Source organism: Botryllus schlosseri, chromosome 8, assembly GCF_051294905.1.
Source record: "Botryllus schlosseri isolate E-star chromosome 8, Bs_hap1, whole genome shotgun sequence".
Lineage (NCBI taxonomy): Eukaryota > Metazoa > Chordata > Ascidiacea > Stolidobranchia > Styelidae > Botryllus > Botryllus schlosseri.
In genome coordinates this window covers 7,797,322-7,821,831 of record NC_137243.1, presented here as the reverse complement: position 1 = coordinate 7,821,831, position 24,510 = coordinate 7,797,322, and the positions used below count along the sequence as shown (strand labels likewise).

Sequence of the window (24,510 nt, the reverse complement as noted above, 5' to 3'; positions counted from 1 at the left end):
AGTAGTATTGAGATCAATTGCCATGATATGACAAGTAGGCGATGCACCATACGAGAAATAACATAGAAATGTTTGCAGTAGTATTGTTTTGGAAAGTTAGAACTTTGTCAATTTTAAGTAGAATTTCATGCCATTCCTTTATTCGATTAGCCTCAGTGACTCCTTGACCAATTATGTGACATGAATAACTAAATCAAATTTGTAAACACATCTCTGCTTGAAGTCATCAGTTCATTGTGCGCATGTAACTGAAATCAGCTACGAAAATAACTACTTGTAGGCTACTTGATATTTCAATTCACACTGCTCAACTTGGACATTCTTAAATTGTTCCGACATATTTTATATATAATCGCCGAAGTATTTCCATCTCACAGGGTAGCCGAAACTCGACAATAACTATCATTATGATTGAAATAACGTGCAATGATCGTCTGGGCAAAAAAGTGCGAATCAAGTGCAATAACGACGACACAATCGGGGATTTGAAAAAGCTGATCGCGGCTCAAACCGGCACTCGCGCCGACAAGATTGTACTCAAGAAATGGTACACTATATTCAAGGATCACATTACGCTGGAGGATTATGAAATACATGACGGGATGAATTTGGAGTTGTATTATCAGTAAATTGTATGGCCGCCTGTCGTTGGGAACTACGGAACAGCTCGATATAATCGCAGAATGAATTCAATAAAGAGGAAAGTCGGCACCATGCAAGGAACAATTATTGTTAACTGCTTGCTTTATTTATGGATTTGACTTGTTAATTATTTTAAACTGTTGACGCACATGTCTGTGTACTATGCGCATGCCAAATTCTGGGATGAATTATGCGATTGTGAGGAACAATGAATGACTGAAAATTATGAAAATGCGAAAGGGATTCATCACTATGGTATATTTTACAGCAGAATTCAATGATAGTCCGCCATTTTATTGATTTATCAATAGGCCTACACAACAAATGCGATGTCCCGAGATATTTTGATGCTCGCAACACGTTCGGAAGTGCTCCCCATGAACACCAATCAAATCATTTAACAGCGCTTCCCGTGGCACTCGGTCAATGCGCATCACTGGGCTTATGGGTTACCTGCGGAGGTGCTTGTCGACCGAATCTCAGGAGAAGGGCTGTTGAATAGTGTAATCGGTAATCATGGCCCATGGGGATCGCTCTTTTATACGTTGTGCGTCTTGAAGAAGCGCCAATACTTGAGCCTGCGAAGGGTGTTTCACTCTTGATGTCTGATAAATTTTTACTGTAATTAGAACATGTTTGAGGACTCAATGTGTCGATTTTGAATTGCAGGCTTTTTTCAAATGATACTCTATGCACGTTACTCAATAAGCCTACAGTTGAACAAAAATATTTGTATTGCATTGTAGCTGCCTGGCATCGAACTCTGTATTAGTGTATGGCTGCAAGTAAGCCCCAGTCACGGCCTGACAGGTTTGATTATTATGCCGTAGCCTACTAGTTTGATAAATTTTCGTAATTGGTATTTGTCGATAACAGCGTTCCAGTCCTTGACCTTGCGCGATTAGCCGGTGACCTTCCGGGTGACGATAACGTGCTGAACAATCCAGTCAAAGCAGAACATTGCTTATCCACCCCTGGTTCGAGATCAACTGTCAGCTGGGGTACTGGGTTATCTACACCCTATCACGTTTCACAGCAGAATCTGCAATTTGGCGGTACCGTGCACAGACCTTGTACGCATGTTAGGCATAAAGACGGAAAACCTATCAGGATGACAAAGGTGAGATTGTGTGCTTTAACCAGAGATGGTCAGGGTTGGTACTCGAGGAGGCTACTAGTATAGAAATAACATTGAATCTCTAGTGAATTATAAATGGAAGTAGCCAAGACATCCTGAAACCACTTCAAGTGGAAGTAGAAAGCAAATGTAAGAAAAGTGTAGTAGTTTCAGAAATTATATTTGATCGAGATGTTGTATGCCTTTTTGCAGTTTCTACATGGTTACCCCCGGCTGATTGGTTTTTGCTTTGTATTTTTGCCGAAGTCTTAAATAGAAGTTTCCGTAGTCTAAAAATAAACAACATGAGCAAGTTGTGCAAATAGGCAAGTTTACCCTACTTTAGTACTCTTGAAAAGTAAAAGTAGGCTACTTCGTTACCGACCACCTCTGATTTTTACGTCAATTGATGAGGTAGTTGACGTGAAATACATCCATTAGGGACAGACTTTAGGAGACAACGTCAGGAAGCAAAGCAAGCCGCCACCTACAAAATCAGTAGTAGCAGATGAGGTGAAAACAAACGATGCCAATCAAGTCGCAATAAAAGATGCCTCGAAAGAGAACCAGAAACAAGTTGCCTGGCGTGAGGCGACATCTCAAAAACCTGATAATCATGGAAATGCAGATAAAGGTACGTTTGGGTGTAAACTCTAATAAGACCCTATAGAAATATCCCGGTGGCATAGGTCCTTATTGCAGTGTCAAATTCAAGATTTTGAGCATTGTATAGTATCTTTTACACCAGCCAGGGGTGACATGGTCAGACCATAGTCTCTCTTAGAGAACTTGTATTCACACCTTCCCAACAAGTGCCTGTCCGAGACCTTGTTCCATCGTTCGAGCTCCTTGATTGTGCTGACAAACCCCAACCCCTCTTTCTTTGTATGTCAGTGATTGATATGATAGGCTTGGGAAGGGTAGCCAATTTTCGATTTAATATTTTCAATTATCCCGATTTTGTTAGCGTTGCTTATTAGTCACCATCACCATATCGAATGATGTCTATTATGGTAGGGGGCATTGTACGTTATTGTATGCTGTGAGGGAAGTGTGTATGATCGATGATCATTGATTAAGGTTGTAACTACTAGCATAGACGGGGCAAATGCACGTTTAATTTTACCTATCGTAGCCTACATTTTTCTTCAAATTACTTTTAGTGACTTTTGTGCCCGGCTTTGACTGTTTCTCTGATTTTTAGGGAATAAAGGCAAATCTTCTTACTGGTACTTGGATAAGGAAATGCGTGACGAACCTGTCGAACCAGAGGTGGATTTTTATTCAGCGTTGTTGTTCACAAGTGTCTTTACAACGTTATGTTACTACTTGTTGTTAGATAGTCGACGATTCTCCGACTATCGACGACTTGGCTCGTATGCAGGCCGAATACACCGGGCAATCGTATACCGATATACACAGCGCTAGGAAATATGCGGCGGTAAGCTTTCAACATCGTGGATTTGTATTTTTTGAAATTGTAAATTGGATTTGAATGTTACCAAGCACTTCTACTCTTTTAGCATGCACGAGTAGGTTATGCCGACTTGCACTACTTACTCAACTGGTTATGATTTTTGACTACTTCCCCTTCTACTTGATAGTTTTTAATTATTCAGCCAAAACTAGACCTAGAATACCTACTTGTCTACGTACTATGCGCAAATTACCCCAGTATCGTGGTTTTGGAAAATTGCACCAATTAGCAGTCTCTTGTTGTTTTGCGATAGTCACGAAGATACACCCTGCTATTTCAATAGTAGACACTTCTGATCAACCGCTAAAAGTATGCGACCGCCCATCCAAATCACTCTTTGAAAGTACTTGAGTACTTTTTAAACCATCATTTTCAACTTCTACTCAGAGTAGTTATGACTAGGGCGATTTTTTTTTGACCTACACAACGGAAGATTTTGACCTAAAAAATCTAAATTTTGACTTTTTTGACCTAAAAAAACTGAAATTTGATCAAATTTTGACCTTACGTATGCAAATTAGGTGTTTTCGCACATAATGTCAAAATTGTACTACTTATCTTCATTTCTAGTTGGAACTGTCTGTTAGGGATGGTGTGAACCTCTAAAAGGTTCAGGTTCGTGTGAACGCGAACCTTTTTGAAAGGTTCTGTGTGAACACGAACGTGAACCTCATGACGTCACGGGACGTCATATTGCTAATTCCAACCTATCCTTCAATGAAATGATAGCCTATATTAATGTACACGATACCTAGCGACGACTCGGGCAACATTACGTCACAATGCTCAAATACATATTGACGTTTTAACCGTCACCAAATGTATCAACTGGAGCAATCAAATGATATAATAATCTCATAAAATCAATATCTTCCGTCGCTTTGCCAACAATTTTGACGAGGACTTACCATGGAATATAAGGGAAGAAGGGGACATAGTTTACTTTTGTCCTTGATGTTCTTGCGGCATATACACCGACTCATGATATACATACACACGATCTGAGTATATGCATACCATGAATAGGCTACATGATGTGCATATGCCGTCGGGAAAGGAAGATGCAGATTATAGCCTTGTAGCAGTGTTAGGATGACTCGAGTCATGACTTGACTCAAGTCAGACTCGGGTCACATTTTTCGTATGACAGATCGGAAAATGTATTCGGCGTCTGAGTATTGCTACATTGATATTGAGCAGAGTGTGAAACGGGTTTCTATACTTGCTACCGATATTACCCCAATAACAAGTTATACGGTAGTAGCCAACACCTTTTGTTTTAATGATCCAGTAAGCATATGAAGTCAAGATTGACCCCATACGCCTCCTAGATTGATTAGTTGAATTAGCATCATTCGCTGACTGGGTAGCTTATTTCGATCGTGATGTTTTGTGATTGTGGGTCAAGCTCGCAGCAGAGAGTCAATAAATATTTGAAGAGCTTCTTGGAGGTACAGAACTTCAATATACAATTAAATTGTATATTCATATTGAAATGAACCCGAATATTTTCGGCTGACACTCGTCAGGGGTAATCGTCAGCAACTAGTAGAGAATTGGAAAGAACATTGTATATCAACAATCGTATCACAAAATATGACGTCACCAGCATGAAATTTCGAATGAGAGAGCGTTCAATGTACTATTTTTAGGTGATACACGAACTCCTTTTGTTGACAGAGTTTTGGTTGGTGTATTTTGATAAAAGTTGATTCCAAGGCACACAAATGGAATTGTGAACGGCCTCGACCTACGATTCGAAATCGGTCGTCTCGATAATTATTCGCACAAATCGGATTATCCAACAGATGTTTGCCGATGGCAGAATTAATTGCCTTTGATCGATCAGCATCAATCTTAAGTGGATGAGTTAAGGGTGAGCCAGATTTATCAGAACACGTGCGTCACGCGATGTGAAAAGCTCACCCTTAACTCATCCACTTAAGATTGATGCTGATCGATCAAAGGCAATTAATTCTGCCATCGGCAAACATCTGTTGGATAATCCGATTTGTGCGAATAATTATCGAGACGACCGATTTCGAATCGTAGGTCGAGGCCGTTCACAATTCCATTTGTGTGCCTTGGAATCAACTTTTATCAAAATACACCAACCAAAACTCTGTCAACAAAAGGAGTTCGTGTATCACCTAAAAATAGTACATTGAACGCTCTCTCATTCGAAATTTCATGCTGGTGACGTCATATTTTGTGATACGATTGTTGATATACAATGTTCTTTCCAATTCTCTACTAGTTGCTGACGATTACCCCTGACGAGTGTCAGCCGAAAATATTCGGGTTCATTTCAATATGAATATACTATTTAATTCAATAAATATTTACGAACGGAAAGTTGGATATTTCGAGCAAACTTTTGCAACAAAGCAAGTAAAACTTTTGAGATTGTCAAGGTACATGCTCGTTTAGTGTTGATTTTTTATGCCTATAGCGCCATGCATAGAGTGGCCTGCAGTTGAAATGCAATAAATTTGAACCAACGATGTTGTAATGAAGTGAAAATTGTAATGTATGAAAAAGGTTCACAGCGCAGAACCTACCAAGGTTCTGTTGTGAACGCGAACCTCTAAATTTCCGAGGTTCACACACAGAACGCGAACGTGAACCTCACGTTCACACCATCCCTACTGTCTGTCCTTACAAAGTAGATTGGCCTGAAAAAACGTTCTGGCCACAGAAACTAGCAAATTTTTACTTGAAAAAACGATTAAATAGTATATTCATATTGAAATGAACCGCAATATTTTCGGCTGACACTCGTCAGGGGTAATGGTCAGCAACTAGTAGAGAATTGGAAAGAACATGGTATATCATATCAACAATCGTATCACAAAATATGACGTCATTTGTGTGACTTGGAGTCGACTTTTATCAAAATACACCAACCAAAACTCTGTCAACAAAAGGAGTTCGTGTACCACCTAAAAATAGTACATTGAACGCTCTCTCTTTCATGCTGGTGACGTCATATTTTGTGATACGATTGTTGATATACCATGTTCTTTCCAATTCTCTACTAGTTGCTGACGATTACCCCTGACGAGTGTCAGCCGAAAATATTCGGGTTCATTTCAATATGAATATACTATTCAATTGTATATTGAATTTCTGTACCTCCAAGAAGCCCATGAAAAAACTAGTATTTTAACGAAATATGGCCCTATGAAGAATTCCAGTAGTTACATTACGTATTATGGTGGAAATAATTAAAATTTGTTGTTGTACAACGAACGAAAGATAGCTTACTTTCCTACATTCTCGGGTAGAAAGTGTTTGTCCTTACTAAGTAGCTTGCCAAGAATGGAGAAAGAACGTTAAACAGCAGCGGTTGTTGGCTGACAACACTGAAGTTGTGTGCACACTGCTGGTGACACACCGTGTTGCTTCATTCTGACAATGTTGTCTATATCACAATTTTTCAGCTTGCGCTTCTTGATATAAGAATCATGCAATGTCCAAGCAGTCTTGCTTCAGTTAGGATATTGCGGTACGTTGACCATAAAACCATGTCACTATTTGTTTCATTTGATCGTTTATGATTCACAATGAGCAGACGATGGGTCGTTTACAACGGTAGGCATATAAAGTAGGCTACAAGCTGTAAAATATCAAGTGATAAGTTCACCGACAGCGCAAAATCTACGATACAAACAAAATTCAGAGGTCAAAAAATGTTTGACTTTGTAAACAATTTTGACAAATTTTGTCCTAACGCTACAATTTTGACCTAATTTTGACTTTTTTTGGCATGTCAAAAAAAAATCGCCCTAGTTATGACATTACTTTTACTTGGGTACCAACAAGGATTACTTTGATCACCACTGCTCATCAGTGTAACTCAACATGGACTTCATCATTCATTGCTTAAATGATTTGTGAGAGATAAAGTTGTAGGCTATATTCCATCAACTGTGAAACACAGAATTGCCTACAATGTGTTGATGTAAGTAAATTCTGAAAAATCGTGAAATTTGTATACAGGAGGACGATCTAGCCGCCAAGCAGAAAGAGCAAGTCATGGAACAGGTGCTGATCGACCTGCTGTCCCGGCATGTCATTAGCGATCCCGACCAGGACCGTGATCCGGCACGGGCAAACCCGGCCGACCCTCTCCGTCAACAGCCCGGCGTACCAATGCAGCCTGTCCGTTTCAGATCGAGAAGACTTCACGATACGAAGTGTGTGTGTTGTTTACTCTTTTTTACAGTTGCGGAAAGCCGCTTCTTTCGGTGTTTAGGGTCAGCACCGTGGGCGCGGTTACAGAAACAAGCCTGCAGTCCAGGGTGACGTTTTCGGCGCGTATCTTGACTCAGAATGGCCGGGACGCATTGCGCGATCTTTTCGGGTTTTATTTCCATCACGATCAGACCGTGACGGTTTACGAGTACAGAAATTTTGGAAAAAAGTAAGTAGTGTGCTTGAATGGTCAGGGTAGTAAGCGTTTTTAATCACGTAGAAGTAACACTGTAAGTTTCAACTCCTGGTAGAAATTGCGACTTCCATTTCTATAACTGTTGATTGTGGCACTCTGCCACATATTTGCAACGAGGTGGTAAAAATAGTCAGCGTTTGTACTCGAGTAGAAGTAACTTCATGCGCAAGTATAGGGTTACCATACTTCCTCCGTTAGGACAATTTGTCGTCCTTTTTAGCCTAAAATGACCAAGAAGACCACGAAAGACATTGAATTTGGCATAAAAGGATGAATAAGAGGGTACGCGGGAGTCAAATCTGTCAGATGACCCTTTTTTTAGCCAACACTGATAATACAAGGTGGAAGCGGATATTTCGGGATTCAAATCGGAAAAATTAACCATATTTTTTAGTCAACACAGCAACATTTCCAGAAAATATCTCAAAATCAGCTGTTTTCAATTTTGGTAAACAAACTTTTATGATTTGAATATAGTGTCCTCCTTTCCCGGTTCCAAAATATGGTAACCCTACCCAAGTAGAAGTAGTGATTTCCAAGACGCGTCTAAATTACTTCAAGTGGAAGTAGAAAATGAATTGTCTGAGAATTAGTCAAGTAAGTAGTTTCAAAATGTAGGTTTGGATGAGGATTCGCGTACTGGTAGCAGCTAATTGGATGCCACTGGCCACTTTCGAAATTGCAGAGTGCATCTTAGCGACTTAACTAAATGACTATTGACACTACAAACTGGTGCGATTTTGAAAAGTAAAAGTCAACTCGATCAGTTTTTAGGACAGTTTCACACGTAAATGTGCAAACATAAATGTGCATTGTGCAAACATACCCCAAAACAAATTTCTACTCTAAAAAATTGAAAGTATAAGAAGTAGTTTCAGCTAAAATAAACTAGCTATAAAATCGTGGAAGTCGTCTAACCACCTGAGTAAACAGTCTCGCCACATAATCTTGGCTAGGTGGGCGACTAATTAACTGACAAACGATCTTTCACAGCAATTTCAAAGCTTTGCCAGTCATTACCCGAGGAGCGTACCAGCACCAGAACGGGCGGAGGAAAGGCAAAAACATCTCCTCCAACGACATTCAGCTCGGCAGAAACCTGACGTTTCTAACGGAAAAGCAAAGACACCTCGCCGACACTATCAAAAGGAAGTACGTGGCGTGTTGTTTTGTGACGGAAGTCGAACGATTTTAAGATTTCTTTTCACGTCGCAGCAAAGTCGTGACAATTAGAATATGCGAAGTGCAGAATTCGTCGCAGGGTGGATATGACGGGTTCTCTACCGACGAACGCTCGCTGGACACAGACGCTAGGAGAGAGAGACAAGACAGGGAAGTGACGAGGAAGATCCAAGGTGATTTTGTACAAGTCGAGATTGTGACACTGATCTTATCGCAGGACTGTAACCAAGTCACAAGTCAATGTTAATTTTATGGTTTTGACTCGAGTGTGCCGGAACAGTTTTCGAATCCTAGTCACAGTGTTGAGCCCTGACTCCAAGTCATTGTGTTCAAAGTCTACGTTTCTGTTCAGATCATGGCCAAGCCATATTTTTACAGCTCTGCTTGGGTGATATCAAATGCCTCGCATTATTACTATACTAATTTACACTCTTAACAGTTCCTGACCTTAGTACCAGGGGGAGAAGAGGCCAAGATGAGACACTTTTCTGATAAATCAGCGCCACTCAAAGAGTAATGCCTTCTGAGGATTAATTTTGGTACCAATGGAAAGCCTGTGATCTGTACTATTTATGACTATGGCTTGAGTAATATTGAACAACATACTGATGGATTTCCTGGCCCTCAAAAATCATTGCTCAAATGTCTCAACTTACCCCCAGGTGAGGGTAAGATGAGACACACTGTGTTCAAGATGAGACACCAAGCAATTCTTGCTCATTACACCACCAATATATTCCAAATGATGAATCAACTAGCAACATTGTGAATAAAATATAATAATCATAAAATAATTCACTTTTAAAAAGAATTTGTACATCATATACAGATTTAAATGACATCGAAGGCCGATTATCCATGAGATCCAGCATCAATAAGAGTTTCTTTATTATTTTGTCTTGTAATGTCACATCTGGTAAACTGCTAGATAAATAATACATTTTGTGTGCCTTCAACAGTAAATTTTGAATCTTGCGTGGCCTTCAATAGAAAAGCCCTCTGATACACATGTCTCAACTTACCCCCATGGTTTTGTCTCATCTTACCCCCACACCTCAATTATTGTATAAACTTGAATAAAAAAATTCTGTCTGTCACTTTTCGGAGGTAAGTGCATGATTGCACTGCTAATATTGCACTCAACCAGCTCCAGTAATGTTGTTTTATAATATGAAATACTATGATAGGTATGCCCTTACAAACATGAATTCACATAACTGACATAGACTATGAAAATATAGTTTTTGGCATTTTTCTGCCCAACCTCAAATCTGTTTGCCTTGTAAATATGGTAGGACTATAGAAGGACATTATGGGAACAATATAGTTGAAGGAATCTGTCCATCAGAAAATTTTTCAATGAAAAAATTGCATGTCTCATCTTGCCCCGTGTCTCATCTAGACCTCCTCTTCCCCTACTTGTAAACGAAATATGAATATTGTAGTAACTTACTATTCTTGGAAGTTACAATGAAATGCCTGTCTTGATCATTCGAGTCCTGAGTGATATGACTTGTTCGAGTCATGCGCAATGACTCGAGTGCAAGTCAAGTCAATTTATGTATTGACTCAAGTCTAGTCATTGCAACCCTGTATTATCGCATATGGTTTTAACACCTTCCAGCTTTGATACGGGAGAAGCTGAGTGCCAGGAGTGTAAGCGTGTTGATGGGTCTCGGGCAGCTATTCCGGTCAATAGACAAATCCGGGGACGGCGTGCTGGGCAAGGATGAGTTGTCTGACGCTTTACGGCAGTTTGGCGTGTCCGTACCTGCCGAGGTAAGATTTACAACTAGTTTTGAAATAACGTTTTTTGTGCTAATTTTTCGAATAGTCATCTGGCCCCTCTGCGTACCATCCGTACATAATGTGGTGTTTCTCTTGTGTAGCAAGTACATTTTTCGACTGTTAAACCAGGCGTGCTTTATCAAAATTGTATCAGTGCATACTGTCACTTCCACTGTGACAGTATTTGGGCCCAGATTGGTAACTATTTTCTTGTTGAAATATAATAAAATGGAATCCAGGCAGTTTTCATCAGCGTAGTTCAGGACTATGGCCTCATGTTCCTAGCGCTGTTCTATGCATGCTGCCTTAATCATGGAGATGCATACTACAATTCCGATGGCGGTATGAAGCCTCATTTTGCTCGTACTCAATTAGCAGTGGTGATTGTGATGGAGAGTTTGATCTGCCTGCCCCATGTTTCCGTGCACGACCCCAAATGTGATGACACATGGTTTTGTTCAAATACCAATCCAGAGAGCTTTAACATAGTGTGCACCACCATTTTCTGTTTTTACTAATAAATCGGAGATTGTGTGTTACAGGTACAGAAAATTGTCATCTTTGTTTTTGTCAGAATTTCGATTCGGTTTGGAGGGTTGTTGACGAAAATAACGACGGCTCGATCGACTACGGCGAATTTATGAGAGCTTTCATAGGTACTTGTTTCTTGGTCACGACACAAAATGCCCGGGTTACTGTGAAATTTTGTGTTTAGGGGAGATGAATGAAACGAGAAAACGAATCGTCAGGAAGGTCTTCAAAAAGTTGGATCCGCATAAATCTGGATCTGCTAGTTTGCTGGACATGAAGAAATTGTACAGCGCTAAGAAGCATCCGCTTGTCGCGTCTGGTAAGTTTTTCGTGTCCACTTTTCTGGTAGTTTTGAGAAACTTTACAACTTGTTCGAGGGTCTGAATATTAAATATGACATATTTCACATATAGCTTGAGCGCTTTTGTTAATTTTGCAAGCTTGGAAGTCTTCTGTGTTGAATTGAGATTACCATCTCTTGTGACAGCGTGGATAAACCAGAGTGTTTGGTTTGCTGTTTGCCTTGTTATAGGATAATAGTACAGTATTTTAGGTCCATGTTAGAGTTGCACTTGGTGTGTGCTTGAGTTTTTAACAGTGCCTACTCCTTATGAAACTTCTTAACTGCTTTGTGTATCGTTAAGTGGAAATGAAATTGTGTGACATGACAGTACTTGAACGCTTGATTGATGTGATATAAACTTGTCTAACCTAATGTCATATTGAAGTCGGGAATCGTAAGTGGAACTGATCTATCGCTTATATACGCAGGTCAACTGTCCCTGGAAGAGATGGAGATTCGGTTCATTGATTCGTTTGCTAACGCCGCCACCTTGGAGCCCGGCAAAGTGTCATATGTCGAATTTGAAGAGTATTATGAAGGTCTGAGCATCGTGATCACCAGCGACACCAACTTCAGCAATATGATGCGAAACTGTTGGGGTGTGTAAGTGGTATGAAAATCAACCTGCGTATCTGAGTTTTATACCACCTTGCCGCCTACACTTTGTATGTATATTGTATTGACCACATTCAGCATTGCTCTCTGTACATTAGATGGTCTACAAATCAATCAATTAATCATTGTGTCGTCTTACCAGAAATATTTTCGAGCCACTGTGCACATTCACAACTGTATGACATTCCATTGGCAGATTTTAACACAAGCCAGAGTCGGTGTTTTATTCTATCATTGTGACGTAATTCGGTGCTGGCAATAACACCCCTGCTTTTTCTGGATAGGTGAGCGTCGTGTTTGATCCCTATCAGTACTACTTGGGTTACATGTAGTTTACTGTCTCGACATTATGAAAAGAAATTTAGCCAGCGGTATGCGCAGTGTGCATCCCACGGAACTCGTCCATCGGAATTTTCAATGTTTCGTATTTACCAGCGACTGTTAATGGTCTTCGAACACAATATGGTATCACCACCTCCTTATGCTTTGATTAATTGATTCACTGAAACATCAACCTGCACGTTTATCTATTTCATAGATTTTTTTTATTATTTTTGGTAACATACTTTTCTATCTTTCATAGTAGATGATTGTAGTATATGTATTGTATATCTATGTCTTATTACTGTTCAATTCATATATATATATATATTACGCTGCAAACTAACATGGAACTAATAACACAAGATACAGCGTGTGCAATTGTAATTTTACTGAATAATTTCGATCGCAGTACTTTTGAGTTTTGACGAATCGCAATTCTCACTTTTCCTCCAAATTGAAACGACAAATCGGTAATTTCAACCACATACGCTTTTCAGTTTGATGGGATTCGTTACATAATTTTTTCAGTATCTCAAACCAGTCCTCTTTAATATCAAATCGCTGACGATTTCCAATATTATGACATAGGGTTGATCCACTTTATTTGGTGTACCTTGTACCTTCATTGATCGATCTGTTTGGGGTGATAAATGGCAGTTTTTCAGGTCATCATATTACGTGAGGGCTGTTCAAACCTGACTACTGAGAACGACACCGTTTTAGGCTCGCACGTAACTCTGAACTCCTGGAAAATCCTACTGAGCGTAGTGCCATACCCTGTCCCTGGTGAATAATTATGAATGCAAAGATTGACGCCAGTATTTTGACTTGACTGCTATAATAGTGACGCAGCGCTCCTATAAAATATATTATATAAAAACGCAGACTTGTATTATTGTTGATAAGATTGATAAGATGCCGTTGTTAGTTTCTTCCTCTTCCTGGCCACAACGACTACAATCCAAATTGATCCAACGAAAATTGAAGCAGTCGCCAACGCGACATAGATGTATACTTGCAAAAATCCTGCGAAACAATGACACGTTACATAAGTTTTTGAAATACCTCAAGTCAATCGATTCTCACTGTTGTCTTTCGCTACTCTGCGATACAGCGTACTGTATCTGCCCACTCCAGCTTCGGCGACTTCTATATTCTTCATAATCACGGGGCCTAGAGATAGCATTCCCGAGGTTTCCGATAGCTCGATATCTCTGGATTGCCTCCTTATTCTGGCGGGTGGATTGGCATTCGGAATCCGGGGAACACCGGAGCACAGCGGCTGCAAAGATTTTGTTTCAGTGTTGCTCGTTTCAGAGGGGAGGTGGTTATACCCACCAGAGATGAGCGGATTTGAAATTTCTATGTCCTAATCCAATCCAAATCCGAACCTTCAAATCCAAATCCTAATCCATAACTTTTTCATATTCAAGTCCATGTCCAATCCTAATCCAATTCCAACTGGAAATTTAGAAAAAATACTAATTTATGCAATGGAGGGATTCGAAAATTTTCTTTCACAACCAACGATTCACTTGATTTAAGATAACTTAGTAACCATAAGTACATTAATAACTGATCTGAATAAAGTTTGTCGCCATTCGCCACACGACATTTCAATCTCCCAGAAAATAGGTAAATCCAATCCAAATCCTAATCCGTTCTGAAAAAAATGTCTAATCCAAATCCGACAAAATTTCACAAATCCTGTTTTCTCAAAACCTAATCCTAATCCATGCTCATCTCTGATACCCACCCCTACTCCGTGACAGTGCTCCTGCGACTTGTTACACACTCTTACTTCGCAGTGTAGATAGAAGTACCTAAACATAGTGCTAATTAATAGCAACCAGGGCTGTGGAGTGGGAGTTTCGTTGTATTTTATCCTGGTGGCGGTACAGAAATTTTTCCCGCCGTTTGGAGTTATTGAAATACGTACTGCCTGGATTCAGAGTTCATGATTAAATGTTGTGACTCAAACTATACATTTGAACGAAAGTTCCCGATCAAGTTTTTCATGTAGGCGAACCTTCGTCGACCTACTTTCTTTCTGTGGCACAAATTTAGTAATTTGTTATAACTTGGTTGATTCACTTGGTAATAATAATTATGCCGTTAACGTATAATTATCCGAAAAGATTTACAGGAATGTCGGCGTCCAAGCATGTTTAAAGTAAACCGACTCTACGCCTACCACCCTGATAGCAACGATAGTTGTTTTCATGTCTTCAATTTCCAACTATCAATGATTAAATTATAGATTACCAACGTAGTGTAGGTACTTAGGTAGTTTTGTATCCTATGATTAAATCATCGGCTCAACGCATGAGCAGTGTGATGTTACGTCACATTGGCACCTATCCGGTGCAGCGAGATATTTTGTTTGCCAGTGAAAGCTTACTCGACCGTATTTTCCCATCTGAACATCGCGAAGTGGTATTTCGATATCATTTTCTCCCCGTTCGTTAATATATGCACAGTTGCGTCGTCAGGACTGGAGCATCTGCATTATCGTAGTTGTTGCTGGAAACATAGCCACTGCAGCTGTAGTCCCGCGTTTCGATTGATATCATACCTGTTGACTATTAGGCTGTGGTACATTTTTTGTAGGGAGTAATCGTTGCTGTCGCTGGCGAAGCAGCTTTCTATAGTTGATGCAATGTTCTGATCGAGGAAGACGTCAGTCACTTGCACCGCGACGTAAACTGGTGTGCCTGAAATACTTGCATCTTTAGCTTTAGAACCTAAACGCACACATCCAGCATCATACCTATCAGTATCGATGGCTGCTCGCCGAACATGCTCTTCGTATTGAAATCGCCGCGTTGGTAAAGGCCCATGCTCACTTCGAATTTTCCCTTTGCCGTGACGAAATTGAGTGTCCTGAATAATTCCCTGATTTTAAGAAACATAATGTACGAATTTGATCATATATTTCTGACCTTATCATCGGAGTTAGCGGAGTGTCGGAGCTGACGATGTATTTTTTATCGTAGTTGCATTGGAATGAAAATATTGTGATCGTTGACGATTGTGTTTCGTAAACGATTTCGTTGGAATACGTGTAAGTGTCATTGTTTACCTGTGTTAGAGATTGTGAAACGTCAGCTTACCGCAGCGTTGCACCAGTGATGAGCATCGGACCGGAGTTGGAGTGGATTCGGAGCGGAGTTTTGCCGATTTTGTGACATTCGGAGCGGAGTCGGAGTTTACTACAGATATTTTATCGAGAATTTCGGAGTATTGTAATTATGCCTCCGATATTTTTGGATAGCTCTGACCAGAATACACTATTGATTATGATTAAAAACCAAAACACACAGACAGTTGACACGAGTAACATGCAAAAATGATTGCCAAGTGCATAGAAACCAGCCATCTGCACTGCAATTGGGGACTGGAGAGTAAGCAATACTATGAGGTCAACCACATTATCACTGTACCATGATGGCCACTGTTTCGGAGACTTGATGAGATTCTTTCGGAGTCTGCGATTGAGCTCTTCGAGTCGGAGGGAGTTTGCCTCAGACACTAAAGTTATCGGAGGGATTCGGAGTCTCGAAAATCACTATCCGCTCATCACTGCGTTGCACTGGTTGCAAACTCTAGTGATAGTGTGAGGACGTAGTAGGCTATACAATACAGAGATGGCCGTCAGTGACGGCTGGACTACTGCGTTTTCAGGGTACTTGCGAGTAGGTTCTGCAACTTACTGAAGCGGTCGTGTTCTTAGGCTACTTCAACTGCTACTTAACACTTTTTAGGCGGAACTGCATACTATAGTTGTTCTATTCAGGATTATGTCAAGTAGATCGTAGTGTGAGGGTTCGCGTTCCGCTGTGGTAAGTTCACGTAGAAAGTGAATTACCCGTTGATGTCGGCTATTGTCTATATTCTTGAGTTGATGAATAACTGACCTTATAGAGATCCTATAGTTAGCACCAAACCATTCTTATCATTGCGAATCGATATTGTGAATAAGTAACAAACGCACCCGAGTCGATGTCCCGCAATTTCTATATGGCGGGAATAGTGCGAGACCGACGCCATTCTCAACGCTGCTCGCGTAGCATTCCTGGGCGCCTATGAAATGTAAAGATTCGGGCTGCGTTAGGTCCACTTTTCTGGTCTTCAGAAATCTGACGAAGAGAGACCTTGTTTTAGAAGCTATCGCACACTCGTGAATGCCGCGACGTAATCAAGTCATCCCATTTAGAGTAGGAATTATAATGGGGTCATAGATCATATCGGAAATGACGCTACGGAATTCAGATTTTTATTCGCCCGCATTTCGTCTGATTCGCCGTTAAAAGATTGAATAAAATTTAATACTATCACGACTATAACTATTGCTTTGAGTAAACGTATCTGTACCAGTCCCAAAATCACCCGGACACGATCGAAGATACCAACGGTATGTCAATTCTTTCGTACAAAATGTACAATGTACGTACGTATACGTCGTACAGTCATCACTGGAAGGCCTCACCCACCTCAGTGCGCATATGACGTATAGGCCTATTTCGCAGCAGCAGCTGCGCTCGATTGGTAGGTAGACAGAGGTGGTCAGTAACGAAGTACTTCTGCTTTTTAGGAGTACTCAAGTAGTTTTCCTCTACCTCTGGTACTTACTAAAGTAGATCTGATTTTCGCTACTTCTACTTCGTAATATTTTTGTGATCTACTTACTTACTTTTCACTATTTTCAGTTTGTCAAGTAGAAGTAGTTCAATCCTCATCAGGAAGATAGCCTGAGGAATTTCGAGGCTGTTTTTACGGAGTATCAACATTTAAAGCCCAGAATTTTCGTCGCGCTTCGCACGCAGTGCTTGGTACGGAGTGACCAGTATGATTTCACGAAAGTATCGGTGAATATAATCTAGGTAGAGGGCTGGCGTGGTTCCGTTCACACCACATTGTCGCCCTTCGTCCATATCAAATAATTCATCACAGTATATAAGGCTCATCATAACGTTTGAAACCGATGTTTCGCAATCTAGCATTTACTTGTCATATCGTACTCTAGCATGTCCATGGCGTGTCAAAATCTGGAAAAGTGGACTCTGGCTTTTTTTAGTTTTTGAGCTGTTTTAGCAAACCACCTTTGAAACTTTCTGGACTAAAAACATGAAATACATGTTCCGCTTTTAGAAGTAGTATTTATAATTCACTTTCAATTCCCAGTATCATATACTTCGAGTTATGATTATTATCAGCTCTTTTGTCTGGATAACATACATGTTGAAGCATAAAAGCAAGTGTAGTAATGCCTTTAATTACTGGAAATAAAGCTACACAATATGGCATTTTTTACGGTCCACCATATTTTGTTTACACCGTATCCTATACAGCTTCTCCGTATTGCTCTTCGACTAAACTATATGGGCCTTATAATATGGGGAATGGCGCCGTACCATGCTATTTTCTAAAACCTGCTTTTCGAGAAAACAGAGAGAATTAGCATCGCATTTCAATATCAATACTATCATTTTCATCACATGACGTGGACGAATACTTATGCTATCGAAAATTGGATGCCTGCTGGTATGCATCAATATGAACCAAGCTTCGTCACCTATCGCATAGCTCAATTTGCACCTTTTTACAATCCATGTGAACGAATTAGGATCGTTTTCATAACTACTTCTACTTCTAGTAGTTTTAGGTTGCTTATGGAGGAAGTACTTCTACTACTCGTACTTGAGTAGATATTGCCGTCGCTACTTCTACTTGAGTAGATTTCTTGACTACTTTGACCACCTCTGTAGGTAGTAGGTTAGTTCCATCCCCGACTTAAGGGTCTGTACGAAGACTTGCTGGTCAAACTAGTATCCACGGATTCCCTGCCAATATTCTCAGCGTGGGCAGAACAATGGCGAAATCGATAACTTTCGGGTCTTTTCGCATCTCCATCGTCCAAGCACCCCGATGTTGCATACGGAATGGTCAGCGTATTCCCGAATAGGGACTTTATGTCGCGCGTGTAAGCTCGTTTGTATACCGGTATTTATTTTTACAATGCGCATAAATGTTACATTCCAACTCGACCTGGTTGGCAACGGCACGAAAACTGTGTCTTATCAGATTACTCAGTATATATACCGTTTATGAATTACTTTTTGTTTATCGAAATATTATTGCTGTTAGTCTAATATGTAGGCCAAGAAGAATAAGCTCCTGGCTGATTGCGAATCCAAACCCTGCACAAAAGTTTTCCAAGCAGTGAAGTGAATTCGCAGACGTCTCACCTATTTGTCAGCTCTACGTAAATGCTATCTTTCCAGCATCGCAACTTCACTAAAGAATCCCCGGCACCGTAAACTGCAATATAAGATGAAAGCAATATGTTAACTACGATACATCGCGGCACTCCATAGGTTGCCTATACGCTGACATTTTGTCAAATGACGGGCCTACCTAAATGTTCATTATTATTCAGGAAAGTTATCAGTGCGAGAGTTTGATGTAGCAGCATCCTGAGAGAGGCGCTCAGAGATGATGGCCTCGCTTTACACACCGCAATGAGAAATGTTTCACCAGTCGACTAGATTTGACCGCCTTTGTGCTGCAATGACATCGGATGAAGAGTGGCTCCGGGGCACGACTCCGAAATCCCAATTATTTCACTGGAAACGCTCAGCAAGAAGACCGCATCTATAGGTTGACGTATATAGTGATTGATCAACTCTGATTGGCACCTTTGGCGATGTTTATATATTTGCTTTGTTAATCTGGTAAGTCAAAACAGTAATAAACCAACAACTACGATTGAACTCACTGATAATGAGAGAAGCAGATACAGAACGTTTGGATATAACATGTGATGCGCATGTGCATGATTCGCTCTGCAAGTCATTATTTTTTAGTTCTGACGACCGGTCAAAATTATGGCCACGGTATAGTGTCATCATAGTGTCCTATATGGTGCCGACACAGCCAAATCTCACGCCTCAGTGAAATTGTATCACGTCACAATTTCCATTTGGCTACAGGCAATTTGACGGTCATTTTTGACCGGCTTGACGAGCATTAAATTTGGTAAAACGGGTATCAATCGAAAGCTGACTCTGCACTGATTACGAAAATATAAATTTTATTCCGCTCGTGTCCCTGGAACTCCCACAATCAGCCCCGAATTTTACATTGTTATGAAGATTGGCATGGGGACGCAACAATGGTGTCTGGCTCTTTTTCTCTTGAGCTACTCTCTCGTTTCGCCCGACAGCATTGTTGCGTCCCAATGCCAATCTCCATAACAATGAAAAATTCGAGGCTGATTGTGGGAGTTCCAGGGACGCCGGCTATCCGACAGTCGTAGAGCATGTCCGCATTCAAGTCGAAATACAAGCAATTAAGGTGGATGTCTGATCCTAAAGGCTACTTCAAGTTATTTCAACATCTTTTCATTGTATCGCAGTCTTGTGATGTTTTGAAACGATGAAAATATTATTAAACCTGATTGATTGATTCATTCCTTTCATCTATGGTTGAAGGTAAAATAACAGATGAAATGAGCCGTGACGTACGATATTACCGGGTTCAAGTTGTGCAAATATTCCCTAGGCATTTTCCAACGCTAACAACGATACTACTTACATGTCAATACAAGCGAGGGAAGCTGAAACAGTGATAATGAAATGTTCCGAGGAACTGGGCGAAAGTGATGAACTTTTCTAGTCATCAGATAGATATTTAGGCACCTATTAGACCAGCTTCACAAATTTAGTGGGTAAGAGAATTCACGCATGACGCATCCACCGAAAAATTTAGGTTTCTGCTGATGTGCTAATAACATCACAGCGGTCCAAGAACCCCTACTTTGTCTGTTTATTACTGTATGTGTATCTAAATATTGACTGCTTCTATATGTGTTTTTGCCTGTACCTTTCTTAACCCACAGTGAAGTCTCATTGCATACACCTTCAAATATTCTCCAGGAAAAGCTTCATATCCCCTAACGCTGTCTTCTAGTTCATGTGTGCTTGAAGACGCTGGCCCAATCATGTGAACATACCAATATATATACATCTGTCTATCTATACCGAAGAAGCCATTTTTTCATTGTGCTCGAAAGTCATACATGCCGTCACATAATCCATGAAATCTCATGACGAAGTGGCAAACTACAATATGCAAATCATGTATGATTGATACAGGCCCAGAGTGGAATCGGTGGCAACGTCACGCGTAACAGTCGGTTTAATTACACGATTATTCTATAAAAAAAAACTTCTGTCACATGCAACTTATTGCTGAAAACTACCACCATATCCAGTCTGGATACAAGCTATTTCGAAGATCAGGAAGATGTAACGGAGCTTGAATACATCAACATAGTTCTGTAGTTTAAATTCTTAGTCCACAATACAGGCTATTTACATAGGCATGGATGTATCAGTATCTGGAGCGGGTGCTATAAACTATGAAGACAGATTACTAATGATAGAGCAGCAAGAGCTTGAATCTCAACAGGTATATTGTTATTTATTGGGCTTTGGCTGTGGTCATATAGTAGTTTGTTGTTTTTGACAGGGCCATTTACCACCGGAAATTTACTGCGAGTTCATTGCCTTGTATCTACTCCAAGGTGATTTGAACAATTGCAAATTGTTATGGAAACGAATACCGACCGAAGTAAAAGCAGATTGTGCCGAATTAGCGTCTCTTTGGGAAATTGGCAAATGCCTTTTAAAGCGCGATTTATCAGGTGATGATGCCAATATTTCGTTGTGCGTTTGTTCACCAAAACCATTTAAACTTCTTGTGTAGCGGTTCTCAAACTTTTCAAGACATGCCTCCCTTTATGATAGTGAAAAATTTCGCGCTCCCTTATCGTGATATCACAAAATAATAAAAAGTGCGAACATAATTCTAGCAAAAATATTTTCAGTTGACTGCGGCTTCCCGCCTCCCAGTTTGAGAACCACTGTTTTTGTGTAAATATTGTCTGAAGACTCTGAATTACAGGAAAACACAGGCCTGTGCACTGTGCAGGGTCAATGGTGAAACCACGACAATATAACTACATGTCGTTCATTTATGACATCCGCCTTTATTTTTGACTCAATTGACCATGCCAAGGGTCGGCTGGACCTTTTAAGTCGCCAGGCAGCTCTTTAATTAGTTATGTCAACTTGAGAAAGTGATGACCTTTTTCTAGTCATTCATTTTCCAAATTTTTGCTCAGAAATTTGCTCAGTACGATAAATTTTATAGGATCCATACAAAGATTTATTTAAGAACCAGTCTATATTCCACAAAAGTGTCAAGGACCAAAACGTAACGTCCTATTCCTGCTCTAGACATATGAAATATCCAAGCATTGTAATAGGGTGAAACTTTGATCGCTTCATAATTTGATATATTTTGTGCAGGAGTATTTCAGAAATGCAACGGACACGCATGGAGTGGAGTGACACAAAACATTGTTGATGACCTCAAATGCAAACACAAGGAAAAATGCATAGACTTGATTTGCAAAACATATTCTACAATAACAGCAGAATCAGCCGCATCAATTCTAGGTATGAGGCTAGCATTATTCTTCGATGATCTTGATGCAATACCGCAAATAGACTGTCAATTTGACACATGTACACCAAAATATCATTGTTATTTAAGGTTGTTCTGTTGATGAATGCTTGACTTTGTCAGCCCAACTGGGTTGGGAAATAGAACAGGATCGTAAAACGCTCCGTCCAACAAAGCAACAAAGAAAAGCAAACGTCTCCATCGATAATGAATCACACCTTCAAAAGTTGACCCAGTACATTTCGTTTCTGGAAACGTAACATGTCGCGAAAAGGTGTGAGTCATAATCTGAGACTATCGAGTGTCCATTTGCTCATGCACACCGCCTATAGACATATTTTCCACACGATTTTCTACTTCCGATATCGCGCTACGGAGTAGCTGTACTCTTTTTTGCACTCCATAACACGAGCCCTCGTGATGTTGACTGGTCGCAACCTGTTGAAGTGTACAAAATATCCATGATTATCAGCTTATCGCTTTTGACATGCTATTTCATGAATCCACCTGAGTTAAGTAACTGATCTGTGCAAGCGTCTGACTTTCGACCTTCTCCAAGTTGTCAATGTAACTGGTAGTCAACTTTTCCAGATTCTTTTCAACGGGCCGTTCTTTACCGAGTTCTTGTAAAGCTTGAGCTGGAATGCAATAATATATTACTTGTTAAAAATTGTGAGCTTTTTTTGTTCAAGTCGCCATGCAATATAGTAGCTGGATGGATGCAAAAACAGTATATGAACTGTAGGAATCAAATGCTGATTGAAAAATTCTATCCTATGCACAAGGAAATACCTAATGAAGATGACAGATGAATGAGATTTGTGATTAGTTGCAGGATTTACATTTGAAATCAAGGATAAGTGAAGTCTACATAGTATTAGCAATGTATTCATTGACGTGTAGAGTAAAAGTGTGACGAAAATTATCGGCAGCATGGTTGAGCCTGTACATTAATCAAACTGAAAAAATGGTCATCGGGTAAGAAGAATACACTTTTAGCTACAGTCGGAATTCCAAATTTACATTACCAATATCTACCAGGTACCTTACATAATGTAATTTTATTTAAATTCCACAAGTTGTGAATTTCATGTGCGATAACGTAGTTGTGTCCATCCGAAAATTTGAAATGAATCGTCAGCCGACCAGCCGTAATCAAATCAGGATATGGGCCGTATTTGTAATTGAACTGACCTGCGCTATTCAATGCGGCCGTGATCATTTTTTCTATATCTTCGAGCGCCTTCAGTCGATCGGGAACGTTTTCCTGTCCACTCATTTTTTACCGGCATGTATGTATTGTATACCTTCAAGGCTCAATAAAGCTACCCTGCCTTGACAAATCGCAAGATTTGCAACAACAATAAAAACTAGAACATCACTGAGCACATCAAACGGATTGATCAGGATCACTACTCTTTTCACGGATCAACTCCGATCACATCGGTTCGGTTTATTAGCAATTTTTATCAGCTCAATACACAACAAAAATTGCGATACAATGAAAAGATAGGCAGATGTCGAAGCGACTGGAAGTAGTCAATGAAATAAGACACCCACCTTGACCTAGGGCTCTAGGCGATGTAAAGGAGAGGCATGCACATTGCACAATATGCACAGCACATGCACAATGATATAGAATGTTCCTGCGAATTCTCTACTAGTTGCTGACGGCAGTGTTGCCAATTTAGCGATTTTCGCGCTAGATCTAGCGATTTTTCATCTGGTTTAGCGCCAAAAAATATGGATCTAGCGCCTAGCGATAAATCTAGCGATTTTTGAAGAAGTATTTAGCGATTATTTAGCGCTTTTTTACCGAAAATAACTAATAAAGATCGGTTCTGGTCGACGACTGCATTAGCTACACCGGCCACCAGAGTGCGGACTCCGATGATACATAATATTGCATGGTGTTCTAAGAACACTATGATTATAGATTACTAACCTACGGATAGATACGCAACTCCTGGCGGTTACGCATGGGCAAACAGTGTCTCTTCTTGCTCAGTAATCTAAAAGTAACATAATCGGCAGTGCTGCATGAGGCGACCTGAGCGCTGAAATTTAATATAATTGGCACCGATCGAAAGCCAGTGCCGCATTGACCCCGAAAACACAAACCAAAATCTCGTCAGGGCAATGCACGCGCGCCGAAACAGCCCTCAAAGTCTGAAAACCGGCATTGCTCCAACAATGGCACCGTCGCAATACAATGAACATAACAACGACCAATTTCGTCCAGTGATTGCTCTGATCAATGCCGATTTCGGACTCTGGGGGCTGTTCGGAGGTCGTTCCATTGTCCCGACAAGAATTCAATCCGCATTATCGGAATCAATGCGACACGAGCCCTCGCCCAAGACCAACTTCATTAAATTTCATAGCCCGGGTTGGTCCTCGGATTATTTTCTTAAGGTCTCCACTTATAGTGGCTGACAAACCCGGTTCAAGTCGTGTAGTGTCGGGTCAAGTCGCATGTCGTGTACAAGTACTGACACACAGTTTAG

The 24,510-nt window shown here is 40.4% G+C and overlaps 4 protein-coding genes across 4 annotated transcripts; 2 read left to right on the top strand and 2 right to left on the bottom strand.

Moving 5' to 3' along the window:
- The first annotated feature begins 624 nt into the window (after positions 1-624).
- Positions 625-13,358, top strand: LOC145445425 (calcyphosin-2-like). The gene is made up of 13 exons (XM_080323613.1): positions 625-1,452; positions 1,519-1,762; positions 2,201-2,393; positions 2,964-3,031; positions 3,099-3,200; positions 7,239-7,435; positions 7,495-7,662; positions 8,683-8,841; positions 8,905-9,044; positions 10,496-10,650; positions 11,234-11,315; positions 11,375-11,509; positions 11,962-13,358. Exons 1-13 carry the CDS (start codon positions 1,418-1,420, stop codon positions 12,138-12,140), a joined length of 1,857 nt encoding a protein of 618 aa, XP_080179739.1. The 5' UTR covers positions 625-1,417; the 3' UTR covers positions 12,141-13,358.
- On the bottom strand, positions 13,294-19,364 carry LOC145445427 (uromodulin-like). Its single transcript, XM_080323615.1, has 10 exons — positions 18,890-19,364; positions 18,721-18,793; positions 16,467-16,611; positions 15,415-15,554; positions 15,243-15,355; positions 15,048-15,186; positions 14,874-14,975; positions 14,229-14,295; positions 13,559-13,754; positions 13,294-13,498 (listed from the first exon to the last, which is right to left on the bottom strand). Exons 1-10 carry the CDS (start codon positions 18,945-18,947, stop codon positions 13,365-13,367), a joined length of 1,167 nt encoding a protein of 388 aa, XP_080179741.1. The 5' UTR covers positions 18,948-19,364; the 3' UTR covers positions 13,294-13,364.
- Positions 19,365-20,074: 710 nt separating this feature from the next.
- LOC145445432 (COP9 signalosome complex subunit 8-like) lies at positions 20,075-22,673 on the top strand. The gene is made up of 4 exons (XM_080323619.1): positions 20,075-20,944; positions 21,005-21,179; positions 21,847-21,996; positions 22,094-22,673. The coding sequence occupies exons 1-4, from the start codon at positions 20,858-20,860 to the stop codon at positions 22,261-22,263; spliced, it is 582 nt and encodes a 193-aa protein (XP_080179745.1). The 5' UTR covers positions 20,075-20,857; the 3' UTR covers positions 22,264-22,673.
- On the bottom strand, positions 21,687-23,364 carry LOC145445434 (mediator of RNA polymerase II transcription subunit 11-like). The gene is made up of 3 exons (XM_080323621.1): positions 23,198-23,364; positions 22,511-22,641; positions 21,687-22,441 (listed from the first exon to the last, which is right to left on the bottom strand). The coding sequence occupies exons 1-3, from the start codon at positions 23,280-23,282 to the stop codon at positions 22,298-22,300; spliced, it is 360 nt and encodes a 119-aa protein (XP_080179747.1). The 5' UTR covers positions 23,283-23,364; the 3' UTR covers positions 21,687-22,297.
- Between the last annotated feature and the right edge of the window lie 1,146 nt (positions 23,365-24,510).